The 23702-nt window shown below is 49.7% G+C and overlaps 1 protein-coding gene across 3 annotated transcripts in view; it reads right to left on the bottom strand.

Annotated features, from left to right (window-relative positions):
- Positions 1 to 22749, bottom strand: part of MFRP (membrane frizzled-related protein) — a 246111-nt gene extending 223362 nt beyond the window's left edge. For all 3 annotated transcript variants that reach the window (XM_069614362.1, XM_069614361.1, XM_069614363.1), the window contains exon 1: positions 22062 to 22749. Coding sequence is in view for 1 of the 3 variants with exons in the window: in XM_069614361.1 (XP_069470462.1) it covers positions 22062 to 22115 (54 nt within the window). In the remaining 2 variants the exon portion in view is untranslated. The remainder of the gene's footprint in view (positions 1 to 22061) is intronic.
- Between the last annotated feature and the right edge of the window lie 953 nt (positions 22750 to 23702).

Raw genomic sequence — 23702 nt, 5'->3', positions numbered from 1 at the left:
TAGGTACTATATCTGTATATGGTAACAGAGCATGCGGATTGGATAACTCTTATCGGGTGGGCGTCTAAACCCACCCTTCTACATCACTCGTGATAGACGTCACTACAAGTACGACATCCTCTTGGTTCTACTATCCATAGGACCCTAGATTACTTGGTCCATTGTGATTAGGTAGGTAACACCCCTAATCATAAATCTCCACTTTAATTAGCAGCATGCAGAGTGGACACCCAGGTGCCTAGTGCCCCAAGATTCACCCTGCCTTCTTTCCATCAATCAGTGCTTTAGGTCTATGTGTCAATTAGTTGGCTGGGTATGGCCTCGAAACTGTAGCCTCTTATCTGGAGAAATTATGGCATCCTCGGGTTCTGGATGACATCAGGTGATGGTAGCTCTTTGTGCCTGGCTGGTCACGTGTCAGTTCACCGTGAATCTGCTTCAGTTTCCAGCTTTTATTGTATTTAATTCTGCTTCGGCTCAGCCACCTGCCTGGGCCTCTCTTATCTTGACCTTCAAGGGCGAGCTCGTACGCTCCGGAGCCTGATTCTTGCGAGTTGACACTTTCCTCCCTTCTCTGGGTGACCTCGATCTTCCAAGCGTCAGCCGCTCTTTTGAGTTTTGATTCCGCTCTCCCTCTCTGTTCAGGCTGGGTTATGAAACTTGGTCTGTTAGGCCTCGGGCAGTCTGGGCATACTTCTGCCTTACAAAATGGAGACGCATTTGTATAATGTACTCCTTGAGGTAGATATAACGTTGGTGAATGCTGCCTCTATTATTCTACTAAGCATAGCAAGCAGTATCGTTTTCTTTGCTTCTTGTGTTCCAGGCCATTTACACACGTTTGACTGGTCGGTTACTTTCATTCTGTCTTGTAACACATTTCCCTATGTTTTAGCATCATCTCTCCCCTGTGTCCATTACATATATTTTCACAACTGCTCGTATTGGAGTGTTATCTTCGTTAGCCGTCTTGTTCATTTGCGAGTCTGTTCATGCACTTATGTCATTTCTACTGGCCTTCCATTAAGGCTTTTGGGGTCTCTTTGTGGACCGCATGAAGGTACTCCTAATTTCATATCAGCGGTTGGTATGGCTGTCTGATAGGGTACCGTGCTGCCCAGGGTTGTCTGGTTATGGGCACTTCAACAGGCACGGATCTCCTAATGTACCCTGGGCAGAGTCCCAGTGCGGCTCTCTGTTGGTTCATTTGCTCTTCATACGTCACACCCCTTGGTGAGTACCTTCCTGGCAGATAGAAATGAGGGGCAGGGGTCAGGTCATGTCTGGAACTTCCTCTACAGTACAATAATGAATGATACCTTATTAGAGTTTTGAGTAATGTTAAACATCCAATAACTAGCTAACAATTCAAGACTTACAACACTTGTGCTATTACAAACAATACATATGAAGAACCACAATGCATACAAATTAGAGGCACATACAGGGAAACTAAAGTAAGGAAGAAAGAAACAGCATCATCAGAAAATGTTAATAACATTAAAGTTTATCTTCATGTATACAAATGAATTGTGTGTTTGAGGCCAGCTCATTTCCACGTGTATGTGCACCATGAGCTGAGACCAAACCCTAAGGAAAGTACTTTAAGAACATATGACAAGGTTAACATCTAGATACATAGCACCTTTTCTATTTTAATATTCTGACTGCCAGTGAACAACACCACCTGGCCTATATATGTCAGTGACCAAAAACAAGTGGCCCAGATATGTGATGTCATCAGTGATGTAATCAATGACATTTGTGATGTCATCTTTGATGTCCTGGGTGTTAGTCTGAGCAGTGCACAGTAGTGGCATGAGTTATGGTTGCTTAGCTTACCATAATTGCCGAATTTCTGGGGTTTTTTCGGTTTTACTTGTAACCATTAACAAAGTTTTTTCATTGAATTTCATATGTTTTTATTAGTGCAACTTAACCATACCGTCCCTTTAACAAAGTTTTTTCATTGAATATTGAAACGCGTTGTTTTGCAGGTCGTGCACCATGGCGTCCTGCCTCTGTTTGTCTTTGTGTTGCTGCTTATTGTACTGAAAATTGTTTTGTACAACTCTTCTTTTTTGGAAATATTAAAAATATCCTTATCTACAACACAGTTTTTCTCTCTGTTTGTCTGTCACCTTGGCCTTGGAGCTTGCCACTAGTGCCTGGCCCGCGGGAGTGCGGTTCGCCTTCTCCTTTCTTTGGATATATAAATATATATACCTACACACAGTTGTTACTTATCAGGTTTGGTGAGGTAGGTGACCATGGGGGGAGATAATGAGCGGGGTGTCAAAGGTGCCCCTTCTCTGGCTAGCAGGGGGAGCTTAAACCCTGCAAAGTTTTGTGCAAATTTGCCAAACGGCACCAAAGTTATAAACTGACCAAAAACTGCTCTTCCCATGGGTTGAGCAACTTAACCATAACTACAGGGACACTACTGCACTCCCTGTAATATTTAGATATGAATATATCCATATATATTGAAAAAAGGAAAAAGCCTAACAACATACACTTGGGATTGCACTCGCAAAGAGCTGCATATACAATTCTCAGCACAATCGCTGTATTCAAAATACATAGAGCAGCAATGTTGAGATAAATGTTTTTAAAATACAATTGCTTGTCACAAGGATAAAAGAAAACAGATTGCGTTACAACGCATTTTGCAGTTCTCCATCTGCTCGTTCACGTCCAGGGACACCATGTGTGGGACTATCTCAAAAGCATTTCAGTAGCTCTATGGTTTGCATATTGAAGTTGGTTCTTTCTTACTTTCAATGGCATAATGTGCAGTACTTTTCTGTGTCGGCCATGATTGTGCTGGTATCTTGCCAAGTTCTGCATACAACAATCAAATCGCACTGCATCATTTTGAAAAGGTCCACGAAATATTATATGACCACATTCATTATTATTCTAACACTATTTGCACAAAATTGTATATTGCATAAAAATAAACATGAGGTACAAACAGCAATTCGGTGCACAATGATCTTCCCACAGAATGCACAAGGCATCCTTGAGGAGGGGAAGCCTGTGATATGGGTATATCTATATATGGTATTAGTATAAAATGCATAGTGCTTTTCGTTACCAATCAGCAATGAGGTTCAAGGTAGTCTAAAATTAGAAAAGGGGCTGTTCTTTTATGTTTATATTTGATATGAGCAGAAAGTGCATAATGCCTTTCCGTGCAAATTGCTTATAAAGTGCATAGTGCCTGTGAACATGTTCTGGGCATATTTGCATATATAGAGCAGAAAGCGGAACAAGCACCAATCGGAGCGAAACGCGCTGCTGTTCATTTTGCCTCCTCCTTAAGGCTTCTACTTTTAATAAAGGAAGTTTCTGACTTTCTGACTGCCGGTGTCATGGATTTACAGTGGTCCCTGGAGTGCGGTGCCCCCGCCTTGTGCTGCGCTGTTTTTTGCTATTTTGATAGGTGGTGGTGTATGATATGGTATATGTCATTATAATGCGCCTCTACAGAAGTCTTTCTAGGCATGACAAGACAAGGGAGGGAACACAGAGGGCGGACAAAACAAACGATCTTTCTAAGGCTTGTGTCATTCAGATCGTGCAAGTGTGATAACGCAAAGTGCAGGGGGGAGGGAGAAGGGAAGTGGAATCAGGGCAGCATTGCTCTGAGTAAATGCAGCCAGTGCAGCGCGGCTCTATAGGGAAGTGCAAGGAGGCAGTGGACTGCAGGGTTACAGTTACAGCCCCTAATTGCGTGGTAGGGCTGGAGGCAGTGCAGGGGCGACTGGTCATTGAGGAGCCTGGAACCCAGTGAGGGTCTGAGGGTAGCCAGGTAGGTCAGCAGGGGAGAGAGAGAGAGGTGAAAAGGAAGGTCTTGAGTTGCTCCCAGAGACTCAGGTGGTCCGGCTCAAGCCTGAGAGGGGCAGGGAGGCCATTGCATAGGGAAGCACCTGCAGAGGAGAGAGATCTACCCCCCACTCTCTGCCTGGAGAAGCGTCTGAGCCTCAGAGTGTTAGAGGGGGCTGAGCGAAGGGCTCGAGAGGGAAGGTGTTTTGGAAGAGAGAGTTGGATGTAATGCAGGCTCCGGCCCGAGAAAGCCACGGGCGACCTGCACCAGCAATCATTGTTGAGCGCACATAATCTCTACACCATCTACTTTGGACATATATATATATACAGTTGTTACTTATCTGGTTTCGTGAGGTAGGGGATGATGGGGAGAGATCATCAGGGGGGGGGCAAAGGTGCCCCTTCTCTGTCTAGTAGGAGGAACTTAAACCTGGTCTTAAAGGGTTCTCTTGATTGAGCTGCTTGGGGCCACGGGGAAAAGCGTTCAAGTAGGGAGAAGGAGCGAAAGAGTAGGGTGGGAGGGAGCGAGAGAGGTTGGTGAGAGCAGAGGACCGGTGGGCCTGAGAGGGAGAGTGGAGACTGGCACAGTGAGAAAGGTGGGAGGGAGCGAGAGAGGTTGTTGAGAGCAGAGGAGCGGTGGGCCTGAGAGGGAGAGTGGAGACTGGCACAGTGAGAAAGGTAGTATAGAAGTGTAAGAGGGCCTAGGCAGGTTGAGTAGCATTCCTGCATCAAAGTTCAGTACTTAGTTGATGAGGGAAAAGAGCAGGGAGGCAGGCCCAAAAGAAGGCTAAAGCAGTAGACTAGTGTGCCCGGGACTAAGGTGGGGATTAGGGGCTTCGTGGAGTAATGGCTGAAGGTGAATATCTCGATATTTAGAACGTTTATTCTTTTGGCAGAGGTGAAACAATTGGGTTCATTATCGCAGTCAAAGAGGACCCCAAGGTTGTGAGGCCTTGGTGATGGGGTGAGGAGTTGGTGGGACAGGAGAAAAAGGATGGGAGATTGGGTTGGCATTTTTTATAACGCGCTTAACACACGAGTTGGGTTTCTAAGCGCAGATCCGGGATTCAAACCTCTGCGTGGTCCTGCTTTCAAGACAGCACGTTGGTCCTGTTGCCCCTGTGCCCACAAAGCTGTCTTCATTCTTTGTGGAATTTAGCTTTACCCAGCGTAGTGGGCATGCAGTAACGTATGGTGGCGGAGTAGCAGCTTGGCACGCATTCCAAGGTGTAAAGGCGGGAAGGGGAGGGGTCGATCTGGGTGTGATGAGCAAAGAGGGTGCAGTGGGAGTCAAAGCCTACAAGGAGTTTTCCCAGGGAGGAGCTTTATAAGTTGAGCAGGAGTGGGCCCAGGCCTGATGATTGAGGGGTGCCCGCAGTGTAAGGGTGGGAGAGGAGGTGCTTACATTTCATGAGCTGGAGAAAGCAATTTGGAGAAAAGTAGGATATCCAGTCAAGACCGGCATCCTTGGAGCCAAGGGGGGAGAGAGTTTTGGGGAGGGAATGGTGAGCCACGGAGTCGAGGGTGCAGGATGAAGAAGGGTGCATGGAGGTTCTCTGATGTACAGGTCAGGCTACCCTACAGGCGGGCATTGATATTTATCTTGGGAATAACGAGGTCTTAAGATGCATAGAAGGGGCAGGAACGGCGCTAGGGACACGAAGCACTACAGCACCTTATCCGTTTTCACATCACATTAACAGTGGAAATGGACATGTACAAAATACCAAACAAATGACTTCAGCGGTTACCAGTGGCACCAGTAGTATTGCTTGAATACCACCAGTGGAATTTTAGAAATACCACCGCAGCCAGTGATAAACTTAGAATCGGGTGGATTTGAAGAGATACGACCACTGGAGGTGGTATTTACCACCAATGATGTTTCTGCAAAAATATCCATCAAACTCGTAATGAACCCCAAAGGCATCAGTGGAGATGTAACGTGTAGTGGAGAGGGGGGTATTAGACTCAGGGGGGGGGGGTTTGCAGAGCCGAGAGCACACGCCTGCCTGACAAGAGAGTCCTTGCAGGCAGCAAGGAGAGTATGGTAGCTGGAGTTGTACCAGCGGTATAGCATGGTCGTCTTCAACCATCACATGGCTGGAGAGAAGTGTGGTGCAGGGTTGGACTAGGAGGGGGGTGAAGGAGCGGGCTGTTTAGATACTTAACATTATTAGCAAGTGCAGTTTTAAACTCATTAAAGGGCATATGGTGTTCTCTTTTTATTCCACGTGTAATCATATTGAAAGGCAATATGCCTGTGTAATCAATACACACATTAATACATGCAATGCACCAATATGTTATAATGATAGGCTAATTAAGTATAATCAGCGTGTTCGTGACAACTGAGACTTTTGGGTAAAGGTTGTGTATGTTTTTTTAATCTTTCTTGCCTCTGCACATAGCGGTGTCGGCACCCATTGACCACCCCGCCCCTCTTGTTGTGAGGAAGAAACATACCAAGGGACCTACCTACTAACTAACAAAAGACAGACACTGGTTTTACATTTTGGAAACAACAGGTCACAATTTATTGGAGCATACAACACGGGGGCAGTCCCAGCCCAAAAACATCATGGTTCACGACCATACTTTCAAAGTGGCCCAAAAGCAGGGCAAAGTTCTACTGCTGAATGTTCTCGGTGTCCCCTTGCCGCCCCAGGCTTCCGCAAGGCACCCGACATACGCTCCAGCTTTGTACTGCTGGGGAGGCACTAGAAAGAGACTTGGCTCCAGTCCCTCCCCAGCTTATAAGCAGTCCCCAAGGGCGCGCCGGAAGCTCATGCCCTGGGAACTGGCTCCACCCCTTCCAGCGGGAGGGGTGGAGAGACCCTGTAGAGGGGTGGGGTGGCCAGAGGGGCGTCCCGCTATGTGGGATGTCCCTCTAGCGCCCCCTACGGCGGCTTGGCAACCGCTCACGTCGTCCACGTTTGGCTTCTAAGCACTTTATGGATAAGCTTTCTTGGAGTAATTGGTCATTCATGTAGTATTCCTTCTGGGGATCATTTCACCGAGGGCAGAGAACTCCTGCATGGCATTAACATAATAATGCGTTGGAGGTCATTTCCACACTGCAGGAGTAATGAATTGCATAGTTAAAGAACCAATCAATTAAAGGGCATGACACCTTCACATTCTGTAAAAAAGCACCTCGTAAACTCCCAAAATAAATCTACAAAGGACCCTGTAACAGCCCTAGCTGTTCAGACATTTAAAAAAAAAAAAACATAATGATGGACTCATATGTGCTGATGCCTACTCAAAAGAGCACTTTCTACAACACAAACATTTTCTACAAAATGCGGGGGGCGGGGGAGAGCCCCTCATTGTCCACAAAACTAATGCCCAGACTGAAAATACTAAAGCAAGCAGGTAACCTGCACACCTGCCCCCCAAAACAAGTATATTTCCATCTGCAACTTAAAATGAAAAGGACCCCTCTCCTGCCAACCTCTCTGATCCTAAGACAGAGGTCTTCAAACTGTGGGGCGTGCCCCCCCAGGGGGGAACGGCTGCATCCCAGGGGAGGCGCCAGAGCCCAGCATGAAATGTAAAAAAAAAACAATTTAAAAAAACTTTTTTTTTTTTTTAGATTGGAGGAAATGGGAAGGGGCATCTCACATGGTCAGGCTGGACCATAAAACGGTCTTAGGCACCAATGAAAAAATGGCCAGCAGTTGTAAATGGATATTCAGTCTTTTAGTCACAGACTGTTTGAATAGTACCCAAGGGGTTGTTTTTTGTTCAAATGTAAACAAATTGTGATATTTAAAGAATATTTATTCAGCAACAATGGTCAAAACTACTAGCTGCATAGTGAAGTAACTCCTCAAACTGGCCCACATTGGACAAAAAAGTGGCCTATTTTGACTGGCCTACACTCGCATTTTGCATTTGTGGTACAGTCATCGCCCTATTGCCCTATAGGCCAGTCCAAGCCTGCTGGCTCATCCATAATGGGTGAGGGGGCGTCCACCCACTGGCCACCTCACCCATTATGGAGGAGCCGAGGAGCCAGCCCAGTGAAACTCTGAGCACTCCCTCAGCTGCTTTTTCCAGCTGAGGGAGTGCTCCTGGGCTGGCTGAACTGTCAAAGGGAAACACGGTTTGCCTTTGACAGTTCATTTCCCCAGGTGCACATGATCACTGAGCCATGCAACACTGGGGGTGTTTTGCTTCGCCATCCTTGCATAGCTCATTAGAATTGCTGGCTGGGGCACTGCATGTATGTATGTGCGAGGAGGTGCTCCTGCGCATCCCCGCACATACGGGCAGAGCAACCTGGAGCGGGGCATTTTAGCATCCACGCGCAGGCCCCTGCAGAAGGTACGTTTATGGCGATTTATTTTTTATTTAAATGTGTATGGATGTGTGTATGCTTGTGTTATGGGATTGTGGTGGGAGCAGGATGGGCGGCAGCACTGGGATAGTGGTAGGAGTAGGGTGGGGAGAGCCCAGGGTCTGTACTGGGAGTAGGGTGCGGTGACGGCACACAAAAGTTCATAGCGATTTCTACATACTGCCCATCTGGCACTTTTGGGGGGGCCCGGCCTGCCCAAACTTTGCTCAAGGGGGCTCAGGCCAAAAAGGTTTGAAGAACACTGTCCTAAGGTAACATTGAGCTTTCTAGATCTGATGTGGGGCCGAACCTGGTGTTATTGGCCCGGCAGGCCGCGTTAAAGGTCTGCGAGCAGCAAGGACATTCAACAAGGATCACGGGCTCATAAAGCTGGGTACGACCAGAGAGCGGGGCATAAAAAAGAAGAAAAAAGAGCCAAAGGACCTAAAAGGCGGATGCCAGCAATGTCTTATATGCCTAGGGCATGCGGGTTTGCATGTTATCTTCTTCCTCTGGGGGATGTTCACTGCACTTTTGATGCTCTAATTAACATGGGTAAGCGGAGTCTGGTTGATAATATTAATATTTGGGCAGTGGTACGGACTTGGCTGCAGCTATATATGCACCGGCCTGAGTGGGCTTGAAGTGGCATGTTGCAGGGAAATAGCTGTGGTTGCAGTCCTCATGCTGGTAGGCTTGAAGTGGCATGTTGCAGGGAAATAGCTGTGGTTGCAGTCCTCACTGCTGGTGGGCTTGAAGTGGCATGTTGCAGGGAAATAGCTGTGGTTGCAGTCCTCACTGCTGGTGGGCTTGAAGTGGCATGTTGCAGGGAAATAGCTGTGGTTGCAGTCCTCACTGCTGGTGGGCTTGAAGTGGCATGTTGCAGGGAAATAGCTGTGGTTGCAGTCCTCACTGCTGGTGGGCTTGAAGTGGCATGTTGCAGGAAAATAGCTGTGGTTGCAGTCCTCACTGCTGGTGGGCTTGAAGTCACATGTTGCAGGGAAATAGCTGTGGTTGCAGTCCTCACTGCTGGTGGGCTTGAAGTGGCATGTTGCAGGGAAATAGCTGTGGTTGCAGTCCTCACTGCTGGTAAGGTTGAAGTGGCATGTTGCAGGGAAATAGCTGTGGTTGCAGTCCTCACTGCTGGTGGGCTTGAAGTGACATGTTGCAGGGAAATAGCTGTGGTTGCAGTCCTCACTGCTGGTGGGCTTGAAGTCACATGTTGCAGGGAAATAGCTGTGGTTGCAGTCCTCACTGCTGGTGGGCTTGAAGTGGCATGTTGCAGGGAAATAGCTGTGGTTGCAGTCCTCACTGCTGGTAAGGTTGAAGTGGCATGTTGCAGGGAAATAGCTGTGGTTGCAGTCCTCACTGCTGGTGGGCTTGAAGTGACATGTTGCAGGGAAATAGCTGTGGTTGCAGTCCTCACTGCTGGTGGGCTTGAAGTGGCATGTTGCAGGGGAATAGCTGTGGTTGCAGTCCTCATGCTGGTAGGCTTGAAGTGACATGTTGCAGGGAAATAGCTGTGGTTGCAGTCCTCACTGCTGGTGGGCTTGAAGTGGCAAGTTGCAGGGATATAGCTGTGGTTGCAGTCCTCACTGCTGGTGGGCTTGAAGTGGCATGTTGCAGGGGAATAACTGTGGTTGCAGTCCTCATGCTGGTAGGCTTGCAGTGTGCCATTCTGAGCCATCTGTAGGCGTTACCAGTTTGGCGCGCCCGCAGAGTCCCCAATTAGAAAGCTTAATGACCATCCCAAGGGCCATAATATGGCTTATGATGATTTGCAGTTTAGTTCCTCAAGGAAAATGGTCCTCAAAGAAATTAGTTGTCAAATAAAGGATGTTTTAAAGAAATAAGAGCATACAAATTAATTTGGTGTGGAAAGAGAAATCGAGGAAAGGAGGGTTCCTCTTTTTCAGACTGAGGTGGTCAGCTTCACATCTTCTCCCTAGAAGAAATGTCCACCTGGGATGCCATCAGTGTACACGTGGAGCCAGACAAACACATCTGGGACAGCAAACTCTATTGTCTCTGATCAATTAATACATCTGCACTTGGCACGTGATCAGTTATTCTAAGGGAAACCGGGATGTTGTCATGGCTGGCATCTTAAAAAGATCTTATACAATCTTACAAACTCTTAGGTATGGCTTAAAGGATTTCATAAGAACATAGCAAGGACATGTGTGCAATGAAAGTTCTAAAAATGGTTTCTATTATTATTCACGATTTTCGATAGCTTCCCACAAATTCTTATCTACGTATAATCATTTATAATCTCGGGGCCCATGTTTAATTGAAAAAGTTGAAAGGCCCTGACGCTGTCCCTGATAGGTCCCCCACCCTATCCATTGAGGAGGTTCATAGCCGAGTGTGTCAAGTCACCTTTCATTGCTGGAGTATAGGTGAGAGCGTGTGCTTTCTGGCCTGCAGTGTGTGAAGTGGCTGCCTAGTGTGGAGGTGAGTAGGCAAGGTTACTATCCAGTGCTAGGATGTATACTTGAGTGCACTAGGTTTCAGACCTCCAGTGTGTGAGGTGCTTGCCCAGGAAGGGGCATGTGACTAAGTATGCATGGTTACTTTCCAGTGCTGAAAAGTATATTTGAGTGTGTTTGGTTTCTGACCACCAGTGTGTGAGTTGGCTTCCCAGTGCTGAGACACATACCTGAGTATGCAAGGTCACTGCCCAGAGCCAGGATGTATGTTAGAGTGAATGGGTTCTGACCCTCAGTGTGTGAGGTGGCTGCCCAGTGTGGAGGTATGTATGGAGGTATGTACCTGAGTATTCAAGGTCACTGTCCAGAGCTAGGATGTATATTAGAGTGAATGGGTTCTGACCCCCCAGTGAGTGAGGTGACTGCCCAGTGTTGAGACACGTACCCAAGTATGCCAGGTCACTGCCGAGTGTCAGGATGTATATTAGAGTGAATGGGTTCTGAACCTTAGTGTGTGAGGTGGCTGCCCAGTGTTGAGACACGTACCCAAGTATGCCAGGTCACTGCCGAGTGTCAGGATGTATATTAGAGTGAATGGGTTCTGAACCTTAGTGTGTGAGGTGGCTGCCCAGTTTTGAGACACGTACCCGTATGCAAAGTTAATGTGCAGTGCTGGAAGGTATGTGTGAGTGCAAGTGGTTTCTGACCTCTATTGTGTGAGGTGGCTGCCCGGTGTGGAGGTATGTACCTGAGTATGCAAGGTCACTGTCCAGTGCTAGGATGTATATTAGAGTGAATGGGTTCTGACCCTCATTGTGTGAGGTGGCTGCCCAGTGTGGAGGTATGTATGGAGGTATGTACCTGAGTATGCAAGGTCACTGTCCAGTGCTAGGATGTATATTAGAGTGAATGGGTTCTGACCCCCAGTGTGTGAGGTGGCTGCCCGGTGTGGAGGTATGTACCTGAGTATGCAAGGTCACTGTCCAGTGCTAGGATGTACATGTGAGTGTGCTAGGTTTCTGACCTCTGTGTGGGGTGACTGTCTATTGCGGAAGCATGTACTTGAGTATGCAAGGTCACTGACCACTGCTAGTACCTATAGTAGAGTTCAGGGGTTCTGACCTCCAGTGTGTGGAGCGGCTGCTCGATGTGGAAGCACGTACCTGAGTATGCAAAGTTATTATGTATATGGGAGTGTGTGTGTTTTCTGACCTCTAATGTGTGCAGTGGCTGCCTAGTGTGGAGGCATGCACCTGAGTATGCGACGCAATTGTCCAATGTTAGGATGTATATGGGAGTGTGTGTGGTTTCTGACCTCTAGTGTGAGGAGTGGCTGACTAGTGTGGAGGCATATACCCGAGTATGCGAGGTTACAGTCCAGTGCAAGGATATATTTTAGAGTGAAGGGATTCTGACCTCTAGTGTGAGGGGTGACTGCTCAGTGTGGAAGCGTGCACCCGAGTATGCAAGTTTATTGTCCAATGTTAGGATGTATATGGGAGTGTGTGTAGTTTCTGACCTCTAGTGTGTGCAGTGACTGCCTAGCGTGGAAGCATGTACCCGAGTATGTGAGGTTACTGTCCAGGGCTAGGATATGTATTAGAGTGAAGGGTTTCTGACCTCTAGTGTGTGCAGTGACTGCCTAGTGTGGAAGCATTTACCCGAGTATGCGAGGTTACTGTCCAGGGCTAGGATATGTATTAGAGTGAAGGGTTTCTGACCTCTAGTGGGTGGGGTGGGTGCTCAGTGTGGAAGCATGTACCCGAGTATGGGAGGTTACTTTCCAGTAGTAGGATATGTATTAGAGTGAAGGGTTTCTGACCTCTAGTGGGTGGGGTGGGTGCTCAGTGTGGAGGCATGCACCCGAGTATGCGAGGTTACTGTCCAGGGCTAGGATATGTATTAGAGTGAAGGGTTTCTGACCTCGAGTGTGAGGGGTGGCTGCTCAGTGTGGAGGCATGCACCCGAGTATGCAGGTTTATTGTCCAATGTTAGGATGTATATGGGAGTGTGTGTAGTTTCTGACCTCTAGTGTGTGCAGTGACTGCCTAGCGTGGAAGCATGTACCCGAGTATGTGAGGTTACTGTCCAGGGCTAGGATATGTATTAGAGTGAAGGGTTTCTGACCTCTAGTGTGTGCAGTGACTGCCTAGTGTGGAAGCATTTACCCGAGTATGCGAGGTTACTGTCCAGGGCTAGGATATGTATTAGAGTGAAGGGTTTCTGACCTCTAGTGGGTGGGGTGGGTGCTCAGTGTGGAAGCATGTACCCGAGTATGGGAGGTTACTTTCCAGTAGTAGGATATGTATTAGAGTGAAGGGTTTCTGACCTCTAGTGGGTGGGGTGGGTGCTCAGTGTGGAAGCATGTACCCGAGTATGGGAGGTTACTTTCCAGTAGTAGGATATGTATTAGAGTGAAGGGTTTCTGACCTCTAGTGTGAGGGGTGGCTGCTCAGTGTGGAGGCATGTACCCGAGTATGCGAGGTTACTGTCCAGGGCTAGGCTATGTATTAGAGTGAAGGGTTTCTGACCTCTATTGTGTGCAGTGACTGCCTAGCGTGGAAGCATGTGCCCGAGTATGGGAGGTTACAGTCCAGTGCAAGGATATATTTTAGAGTGAAGGGTTTCTGACCTCCAGTGTGTGGGGTGAGTGCTCAGTGTGGAGGCATGCACCCGAGTATGGGAGGTTTCTGTCCAGGGCTAGGATATGTATTAGAGTGAAGGGTTTCTGACCTCGAGTGTGAGGGGTGGCTGCTCAGTGTGGAGGCATGCACCCGAGTATGGGAGGTTACAGTCCAGGGCTAGGATATGTATTAGAGTGAAGGGTTTCTGACCTCTAGTGGGTGGGGTGGGTGCTCAGTGTGGAGGCATGTACCCGAGTATGGGAGGGTACTGTCCAGGGCTAGGATATGTATTAGAGTGAAGGGTTTCTGACCTCTAGTGTGAGAGGTGGCTGCTCAGTGTGGAGGCATGCACCCGAGTATGCGAGGTTACTGTCCAGGGCTAGGCTATGTATTAGAGTGAAGGGTTTCTGACCTCTAGTGTGTGCGGTGGCTGCGTAGTGTGGAAGCATGTACCCGAGTATGCGAGGTTACTGTCCAGGGCTAGGATATATATTAGAGTGAAGGGTTTCGACCTCGAGTGTGAGGGGTGGCTGCTCAGTGTGGAGGCATGCACCCGAGTATGCAGGTTTATTGTCCAATGTTAGGATGTATATGGGAGTGTGTGTAGTTTCTGACCTCTATTGTGTGCAGTGACTGCCTAGCGTGGAAGCATGTGCCCGAGTATGGGAGGTTACAGTCCAGTGCAAGGATATATTTTAGAGTGAAGGGTTTCTGACCTCCAGTGTGTGGGGTGAGTGCTCAGTGTGGAGGCATGCACCCGAGTATGGGAGGTTACTGTCCAGGGCTAAGTTATGTATTAGAGTGAAGGGTTTCTGACCTCTAGTGTGTGGGGTGGGTGCTCACTGTGGAGGCATACACCCGAGTATGCGAGGTTACTGTCCAGGGATAGGATATGTATTAGAGTGAAGGGTTTCTGACCTCTACTGTGTGCAGTGACTGCCTAGCGTGGAAGCATGTACCCGAGTATGCGAGTTTACTGTCCAGGGCTAGGCTATGTATTAGAGTGAAGGGTTTCTGACCTCTAGTGTGTGCAGTGACTGCCCAGTGTGGAAGCATGTACCCGAGTATGCGAGGTTACTGTCCAGGGCTAGGATATGTATTAGAGTGAAGGGTTTCTGACCTCTAGTGTGTGGGGTGGGTGCTCAGTGTGGAGGCATGCACCCGAGTATGCGAGGTTACTGTCCAGTAGTAGGATATGTATTAGAGTGAAGGGTTTCTGACCTCTAGTGTGTGGGGTGGGTGCTCAGTGTGGAGGCATGCACCCGAGTATGGGAGGTTACTTTCCAGTAGTAGGATATGTATTAGAGTGAAGGGTTTCTGACCTCTAGTGTGAGGGGTGGCTGCTCAGTGTGGAGGCATGTACCCGAGTATGCGAGGTTACTGTCCAGGGCTAGGCTATGTATTAGAGTGAAGGGTTTCTGACCTCTTGTGTGTGCAGTGACTGCCTAGTGTGGAAGCATGTACCCGAGTATGCAAGGTTACTGTCCAGGGCTAGGATATGTATTAGAGTGAAGGGTTTCTGACCTCTAGTGTATGGGGTGGGTGCTCAGTGTGGAGGCATGCACCCGAGTATGCAAGGTTACTGTCCAGTAGTAGGATATGTATTAGAGTGAAGGGTTTCTGACCTCTAGTGTGTGGGGTGGGTGCTCAGTGTGGAGGCATGCACCCGAGTATGGGAGGTTACTTTCCAGTAGTAGGATATGTATTAGAGTGAAGGGTTTCTGACCTCTAGTGTGTGCAGTGACTGCCTAGTGTGGAAGCATGTACCCGAGTATGCGAGGTTACTGTCCAGGGCTAGGCTATGTATTAGAGTGAAGGGTTTCTGACCTCTAGTGTGTGCGGTGGCTGCGTAGTGTGGAAGCATGTACCCGAGTATGCAAGGTTACTGTCCAGGGCTAGGATATGTATTAGAGTGAAGGGTTTCGACCTCAAGTGTGAGGGGTGGCTGCTCAGTGTGGAGGCATGCACCCGAGTATGCAGGTTTATTGTCCAATGTTAGGATGTATATGGGAGTGTGTGTAGTTTCTGACCTCTATTGTGTGCAGTGACTGCCTAGTGTGGAAGCATGTGCCCGAGTATGGGAGGTTACAGTCCAGTGCAAGGATATATTTTAGAGTGAAGGGTTTCTGACCTCCAGTGTGTGGGGTGAGTGCTCAGTGTGGAGGCATGCACCCGGGTATGGGAGGTTACTGTCCAGGGCTAAGATATGTATTAGAGTGAAGGGTTTCTGACCTCTAGTGTGTGGGGTGGGTGCTCAGTGTGGAGGCATGCACCCGAGTATGCAAGGTTACTGTCCAGGGCTAGGCTATGTATTAGAGTGAAGGGTTTCTGACCTCTTGTGTGTGCAGTGACTGCCTGGTGTGGAAGCATGTACCCGAGTATGCAAGGTTACTGTCCAGTAGTAGGATATGTATTAGAGTGAAGGGTTTCTGACCTCTAGTGTGTGGGGTGGGTGCTCAGTGTGGAGGCATGCACCCGAGTATGCAAGGTTACTGTCCAGTAGTAGGATATGTATTAGAGTGAAGGGTTTCTGACCTCTAGTGTGTGGGGTGGGTGCTCAGTGTGGAGGCATGCACCCGAGTATGGGAGGTTACTTTCCAGTAGTAGGATATGTATTAGAGTGAAGGGTTTCTGACCTCTAGTGTGTGCAGTGACTGCCTAGTGTGGAAGCATGTACCCGAGTATGCAAGGTTACTGTCCAGGGCTTGGCTATGTATTAGAGTGAAGGGTTTCTGACCTCTAGTGTGTGGGGTGGGTGCTCAGTGTGGAGGCATGCACCCGAGTATGCGAGGTTACTGTCCAGTAGTAGGATATGTATTAGAGTGAAGGGTTTCTGACCTCTAGTGTGTGTAGTGACTGCCTAGCGTGGAAGCATGCACCCGAGTATGGGAGGTTACTGTCCAGGGCTAGGATATGTATTAAGAGTGAAGGGTTTCTGACCTCGAGTGTGAGGGGTGGCTGCTCAGTGTGGAGGCATGCACCCGAGTATGCAGGTTTATTGTCCAATGTTAGGATGTATATGGGAGTGTGTGTAGTTTCTGACCTCTAGTGTGTGCAGTGACTGCCTAGCGTGGAAGCATGTACCCGAGTATGGGAGGTTACTGTCCAGGGCTAGGATATGTACTAGAGTGAAGGGTTTCTGACCGCTAGTGTGTGCAGTGACTGCCTAGCGTGGAAGCATGTACCCGAGTATGGGAGGTTACTGTCCAGGGCTAGGATATGTATTAGAGTGAAGGGTTTCTGACCTCTAGTGTGTGTAGTGACTGCCTAGCGTGGAGGCATGTACCCGAGTATGGGAGGTTACTGTCCAGGGCTAGGATATGTATTAGAGTGAAGGGTTTCTGACCTCTTGTGGGTGGGGTGGGTGCTCAGTGTGGAGGCATGTACCCGAGTATGGGAGGGTACTGTCCAGGGCTAGGATATGTATTAGAGTGAAGGGTTTCTGACCGCTAGTGTGTGCGGTGGCTGCCTAGTGTGGAAGCATGCACCCGAGTATGGGAGGTTACTGTCCAGGGCTAGGATATGTATTAGAGTGAAGGGTTTCTGACCTCTAGTGGGTGGGGTGGGTGCTCAGTGTGGAGGCATGTACCCGAGTATGGGAGGGTACTGTCCAGGGCTAGGATATGTATTAGAGTGAAGGGTTTCTGACCTCTAGTGTGAGGGGTGGCTGCTCAGTGTGGAGGCATGCACCCGAGTATGCGAGGTTACTGTCCCGGGCTAGGCTATGTATTAGAGTGAAGGGTTTCTGACCTCTAGTGTGTGCGGTGGCTGCGTAGTGTGGAAGCATGTACCCGAGTATGCAAGGTTACTGTCCAGGGCTAGGATATGTATTAGAGTGAAGGGTTTCGACCTCGAGTGTGAGGGGTGGCTGCTCAGTGTGGAGGCATGCACCCGAGTATGCAGGTTTATTGTCCAATGTTAGGATGTATATGGGAGTGTGTGTAGTTTCTGACCTCTATTATGTGCAGTGACTGACTAGCGTGGAAGCATGTGCCCGAGTATGGGAGGTTACAGTCCAGTGCAAGGATATATTTTAGAGTGAAGGGTTTCTGACCTCCAGTGTGTGGAGTGAGTGCTCAGTGTGGAGGCATGCACCCGAGTATGGGAGGTTACTGTCCAGGGCTAGGATATGTATTCGAGTGAAGGGTTTCTGACCTCTAGTGTGTGGGGTGGGTGCTCAGTGTGGAGGCATGCACCCGAGTATGCGAGGTTACTGTCCAGGGCTAGGATATGTATTAGAGTGAAGGGTTTCTGACCTCTAGTGTGTGCGGTGGCTGCGTAGTGTGGAAGCATGTACCGAGTATGCGAGGTTACAGTCCAGGGCTAGGATATGTATTAGAGTGAAGGGTTTCTGACCTCGAGTGTGAGGGGTGGCTGCTCAGTGTGGAGGCATGCACCCGAGTATGCAGGTTTATTGTCCAATGTTAGGATGTATATGGGAGTGTGTGTAGTTTCTGACCTCTAGTGTGTGCAGTGACTGCCTAGCGTGGAAGCATGTACCCGAGTATGCGAGGTTACTGTCCAGGGCTAGGATATGTATTAGAGTGAAGGGTTTCTGACCGCTAGTGTGTGCGGTGGCTGCCTAGCGTGGAAGCATGTACCCGAGTATGCGAGGTTACTGTCCAGGGCTAGGATATGTATTAGAGTGAAGGGTTTCTGACCTCTAGTGTGTGGGGTGGGTGCTCAGTGTGGAGGCATGCACCCGAGTATGCAGGTTTATTGTCCAATGTTAGGATGTATATGGGAGTGTGTGTAGTTTCTGACCTCTATTATGTGCAGTGACTGCCTAGCGTGGAAGCATGTGCCCGAGTATGGGAGGTTACAGTCCAGTGCAAGGATATATTTTAGAGTGAAGGGTTTCTGACCTCCAGTGTGTGGGGTGAGTGCTCAGTGTGGAGGCATGCACCCGAGTATGGGAGGTTACTGTCCAGGGCTAGGATATGTATTCGAGTGAAGGGTTTCTGACCTCTAGTGTGTGGGGTGGGTGCTCAGTGTGGAGGCATGCACCCGAGTATGCGAGGTTACTGTCCAGGGCTAGGATATGTATTAGAGTGAAGGGTTTCTGACCTCTAATGTGTGCGGTGGCTGCGTAGTGTGGAAGCATGTACCGAGTATGCGAGGTTACAGTCCAGGGCTAGGATATGTATTAGAGTGAAGGGTTTCTGACCTCGAGTGTGAGGGGTGGCTGCTCAGTGTGGAGGCATGCACCCGAGTATGCAGGTTTATTGTCCAATGTTAGGATGTAGATGGGAGTGTGTGTAGTTTCTGACCTCTAGTGTGTGCAGTGACTGCCTAGCGTGGAAGCATGTACCCGAGTATGCGGGGTTACTGTCCAGGGCTAGGCTATGTATTAGAGTGAAGGGTTTCTGACCGCTAGTGTGTGCGGTGGCTGCCTAGTGTGGAAGCATGCACCCGAGTATGCGAGGTTACTGTCCAGGGCTAGGATATGTATTAGAGTGAAGGGTTTCTGACCGCTAGTGTGTGCGGTGGCTGCCTAGCGTGGAAGCATGCACCCGAGTATGGGAGGTTACTGTCCAGGGCTAGGATATGTATTAGAGTGAAGGGTTTCTGACCTCTAGTGGGTGGGGTGGGTGCTCAGTGTGGAGGCATGTACCCGAGTATGGGAGGGTACTGTCCAGGGCTAGGATATGTATTAGAGTGAAGGGTTTCTGACCGCTAGTGTGAGGGGTGGCTGCTCAGTGTGGAGGCATGCACCCGAGTATGCGAGGTTACTGTCCAGGGCTAGGATATGTATTAGAGTGAAGGGTTTCTGACCTCTAGTGTGTGTAGTGACTGCCTAGCGTGGAGGCATGTACCCGAGTATGGGAGGTTACTGTCCAGGGCTAGGATATGTATTAGAGTGAAGGGTTTCTGACCTCTAGTGGGTGGGGTGGGTGCTCAGTGTGGAGGCATGTACCCGAGTATGGGAGGGTACTGTCCAGGGCTAGGATATGTATTAGAGTGAAGGGTTTCTGACCGCTAGTGTGTGCGGTGGCTGCCTAGTGTGGAAGCATGCACCCGAGTATGGGAGGTTACTGTCCAGGGCTAGGATATGTATTAGAGTGAAGGGTTTCTGACCTCTAGTGGGTGGGGTGGGTGCTCAGTGTGGAGGCATGTACCCGAGTATGGGAGGGTACTGTCCAGGGCTAGGATATGTATTAGAGTGAAGGGTTTCTGACCTCTAGTGTGAGGGGTGGCTGCTCAGTGTGGAGGCATGCACCCGAGTATGCGAGGTTACTGTCCCGGGCTAGGCTATGTATTAGAGTGAAGGGTTTCTGACCTCTAGTGTGTGCGGTGGCTGCGTAGTGTGGAAGCATGTACCCGAGTATGCAAGGTTACTGTCCAGGGCTAGGATATGTATTAGAGTGAAGGGTTTCGACCTCGAGTGTGAGGGGTGGCTGCTCAGTGTGGAGGCATGCACCCGAGTATGCAGGTTTATTGTCCAATGTTAGGATGTATATGGGAGTGTGTGTAGTTTCTGACCTCTATTATGTGCAGTGACTGACTAGCGTGGAAGCATGTTCCCGAGTATGGGAGGTTACAGTCCAGTGCAAGGATATATTTTAGAGTGAAGGGTTTCTGACCTCCAGTGTGTGGGGTGAGTGCTCAGTGTGGAGGCATGCACCCGAGTATGGGAGGTTACTGTCCAGGGCTAGGATATGTATTCGAGTGAAGGGTTTCTGACCTCTAGTGTGTGGGGTGGGTGCTCAGTGTGGAGGCATGCACCCGAGTATGCGAGGTTACTGTCCAGGGCTAGGATATGTATTAGAGTGAAGGGTTTCTGACCTCTAGTGTGTGCGGTGGCTGCGTAGTGTGGAAGCATGTACCGAGTATGCGAGGTTACAGTCCAGGGCTAGGATATGTATTAGAGTGAAGGGTTTCTGACCTCGAGTGTGAGGGGTGGCTGCTCAGTGTGGAGGCATGCACCCGAGTATGCAGGTTTATTGTCCAATGTTAGGATGTATATGGGAGTGTGTGTAGTTTCTGACCTCTAGTGTGTGCAGTGACTGCCTAGCGTGGAAGCATGTACCCGAATATGCGAGGTTACTGTCCAGGGCTAGGATATGTATTAGAGTGAAGGGTTTCTGACCGCTAGTGTGTGCGGTGGCTGCCTAGCGTGGAAGCATGTACCCGAGTATGCGAGGTTACTGTCCAGGGCTAGGATATGTATTAGAGTGAAGGGTTTCTGACCTCTAGTGTGTGGGGTGGGTGCTCAGTGTGGAGGCATGCACCCGAGTATGCAGGTTTATTGTCCAATGTTAGGATGTATATGGGAGTGTGTGTAGTTTCTGACCTCTATTATGTGCAGTGACTGCCTAGCGTGGAAGCATGTGCCCGAGTATGGGAGGTTACAGTCCAGTGCAAGGATATATTTTAGAGTGAAGGGTTTCTGACCTCCAGTGTGTGGGGTGAGTGCTCAGTGTGGAGGCATGCACCCGAGTATGCGAGGTTACTGTCCAGGGCTAGGATATGTATTAGAGTGAAGGGTTTCTGACCTCTAATGTGTGCGGTGGCTGCGTAGTGTGGAAGCATGTACCGAGTATGCGAGGTTACAGTCCAGGGCTAGGATATGTATTAGAGTGAAGGGTTTCTGACCTCGAGTGTGAGGGGTGGCTGCTCAGTGTGGAGGCATGCACCCGAGTATGCAGGTTTATTGTCCAATGTTAGGATGTATATGGGAGTGTGTGTAGTTTCTGACCTCTAGTGTGTGCAGTGACTGCCTAGCGTGGAAGCATGTACCCGAGTATGCGAGGTTACTGTCCAGGGCTAGGCTATGTATTAGAGTGAAGGGTTTCTGACCGCTAGTGTGTGCGGTGGCTGCCTAGTGTGGAAGCATGCACCCGAGTATGCGAGGTTACTGTCCAGGGCTAGGATATGTATTAGAGTGAAGGGTTTCTGACCGCTAGTGTGTGCGGTGGCTGCCTAGCGTGGAAGCATGCACCCGAGTATGGGAGGTTACTGTCCAGGGCTAGGATATGTATTAGAGTGAAGGGTTTCTGACCTCTAGTGGGTGGGGTGGGTGCTCAGTGTGGAGGCATGTACCCGAGTATGGGAGGGTACTGTCCAGGGCTAGGATATGTATTAGAGTGAAGGGTTTCTGACCGCTAGTGTGAGGGGTGGCTGCTCAGTGTGGAGGCATGCACCCGAGTATGCGAGGTTACTGTCCAGGGCTAGGATATGTATTAGAGTGAAGGGTTTCTGACCTCTAGTGTGTGCGGTGGCTGCGTAGTGTGGAAGCATGTACCGAGTATGCGAGGTTACAGTCCAGGGCTAGGATATGTATTAGAGTGAAGGGTTTCTGACCTCGAGTGTGAGGGGTGGCTGCTCAGTGTGGAGGCATGCACCCGAGTATGCAGGTTTATTGTCCAATGTTAGGATGTATATGGGAGTGTGTGTAGTTTCTGACCTCTAGTGTGTGCAGTGACTGCCTAGCGTGGAAGCATGTGCCCGAGTATGGGAGGTTACAGTCCAGGGCTAGGATATGTATTAGAGTGAAGGGTTTCTGACCGCTAGTGTGTGCTGTGGCTGCCTAGCGTGGAGGCATGAACCCGAGTATGCGAGGTTACTGTCCAGGGCTAGGATATGTATTAGAGTGAAGGGTTTCTGACCGCTAGTGTGTGCGGTGGCTGCCTAGTGTGGAAGCGTGCACCTCCGCATGCAGTGTTGGAATGGATATTTGAGTGGGCACGGATTCAGATCGTCTGAGTGTGTGTGTTTGTGGATAATGCCGAGTCAGCGTGTGAGCTTTCTTCTGGTGCAGTTATGAAGTCCTTGCTATTTCAGAGGTTCCGCCCATACCACCCTGAGCATTGGGTAACCTCATACCTTGCTCTGGTCTTCCGAGCTGCCAACTAGCTTTATCCGGGAGAAGTCCTTCATTGTTGCTCGCCTTCCCAGTAGAAGTGACTGGTGGAATCGCGGCCTGCGTGCTGCCCTTGCCCAGGCTTCCTGGACCGTGGCCGCCCTGCCCTCGGTTCCTGGGTGTGGAGGCCTCGCAGTGATCACAGTCAATTGTGTTCCATCCTCTTCACTCCTGGAGTCGCCATGCGCTGGTCTGGGTCCATACCTTCCAGCCGTGGGTGAGCGTTCTCAGTAGGAGAGCTTTGCAGTGCCACTCTGCTGCCCCCACCACCGGCTAAGCTCCTGGAGTTTCCCTGTGCTGGGCAGGTGAAGTGCCCGTGCCCTTGGTCACTGAGTGTCCGTTCTCAGAACGAGGACCCTTGCAGTTGCAAGGTCCATGTGCCACCACCGAGGCTCACCTCTATGCTGGCCACTGGCACTGCCACTGCCTGAGGCCTTGGGTGACTGTTCTCAGTATGAATGTTTCGCAGTTTTACCCACTCCTGTAGAGCCCTGCTGCTAGTCTGTGCCCTGGAGCCCTGGCACTGCGAGAGGCTGGTTCATGCGCCGTCTCCTTGGCTGCACAGTGGGAGGCTGGTGTGCTTACCCGAGTGACGCCAATGCCCGTGCAGGCCCTGCCAACTCAAAGCGCCTTTCGCACCCTCTGGGCGGATGAACACAAGTTTACGCACCAGAATGAAAAAAAGTCCCAGAATCAGGCCTGGGCCCGGCCCTCTCATGTGACTGTTCCCGCTCCTCGCCCCATTTCTGAAAAAAAGATGAGATGCAAATCCGCTCTACTCACCCCCACACAACTGGCAGGAAAAAGGCACGCGGCAAACGCAGTGAGGTGGGGCGTGAGGGGGCAGGGAGAAGTACAAATATGTAAGCCGACGACAATCAACAGCTTTAATCCAAATCAGGTGAGCAGGGGTGTTGCTAGGTCTGGAAAAGATCTGGCCTATGCTAATGTAGGGACTGTCTGGATTCGGGGCTAGCAAGCCTTTTGGTTGTACCCCCAGTGTGTCTATCCGGGGCTACAACCAAAATACCCAGGGCTATAGCCCCTCTAGCCGCCCTCCCTGCCCCCCACTAGCAGCGCCTCTGCAGGTGAGGCCTAGAGGCTTAGGCCACCACGCATGGCTTTGAAAAGCCTGAAACGTGCCTGAGGGTGATGATAGAAAATGGACGCCTACAAACCTAAAGGCGCAAGAGAGACCGGGACTATTCCAGAGGATCTGCAAGAACTGACCCTAGAAATGAAGGCCTAGTCCCAGGGGTGCCAACTTTTAGATTTACTGGGCGGGGGAGGCATGCAGGGTTGGACTGGGGCATAAAACTGACTCGGGTACCAATGATAAAGTGGCCCACAGTAATGGCAACTCATTCCTTTTGTGACAGACTGTTTGCGGGATGTGTACGATTTGGCCGTGGCCAAATGGGGCCAAACTTAAACCCTCCACTGCCCCCAAAATAATCCCCCACCGACCCCTACTTAAGTTTTACACATCTGCTTTCTTTCTGACCCTGCCCCGTCAGATCCATCCCTCCTACGCGAGTCAGATATGACGTCGCAGGGTCAGCTTTTATTTTTTTATTTTTTGTCGTCCTCTGCCTCCAAACCTC

This window comes from Ambystoma mexicanum, chromosome 9, assembly GCF_040938575.1.
Source record: "Ambystoma mexicanum isolate Mex_15411 chromosome 9, UKY_AmexF1_1, whole genome shotgun sequence".
NCBI classification, from domain to species: Eukaryota; Metazoa; Chordata; class Amphibia; order Caudata; family Ambystomatidae; genus Ambystoma; species Ambystoma mexicanum.
The sequence above is the reverse complement of the archived record's forward strand: the minus strand, read 5'-3'. Positions and strand labels throughout refer to the sequence as shown.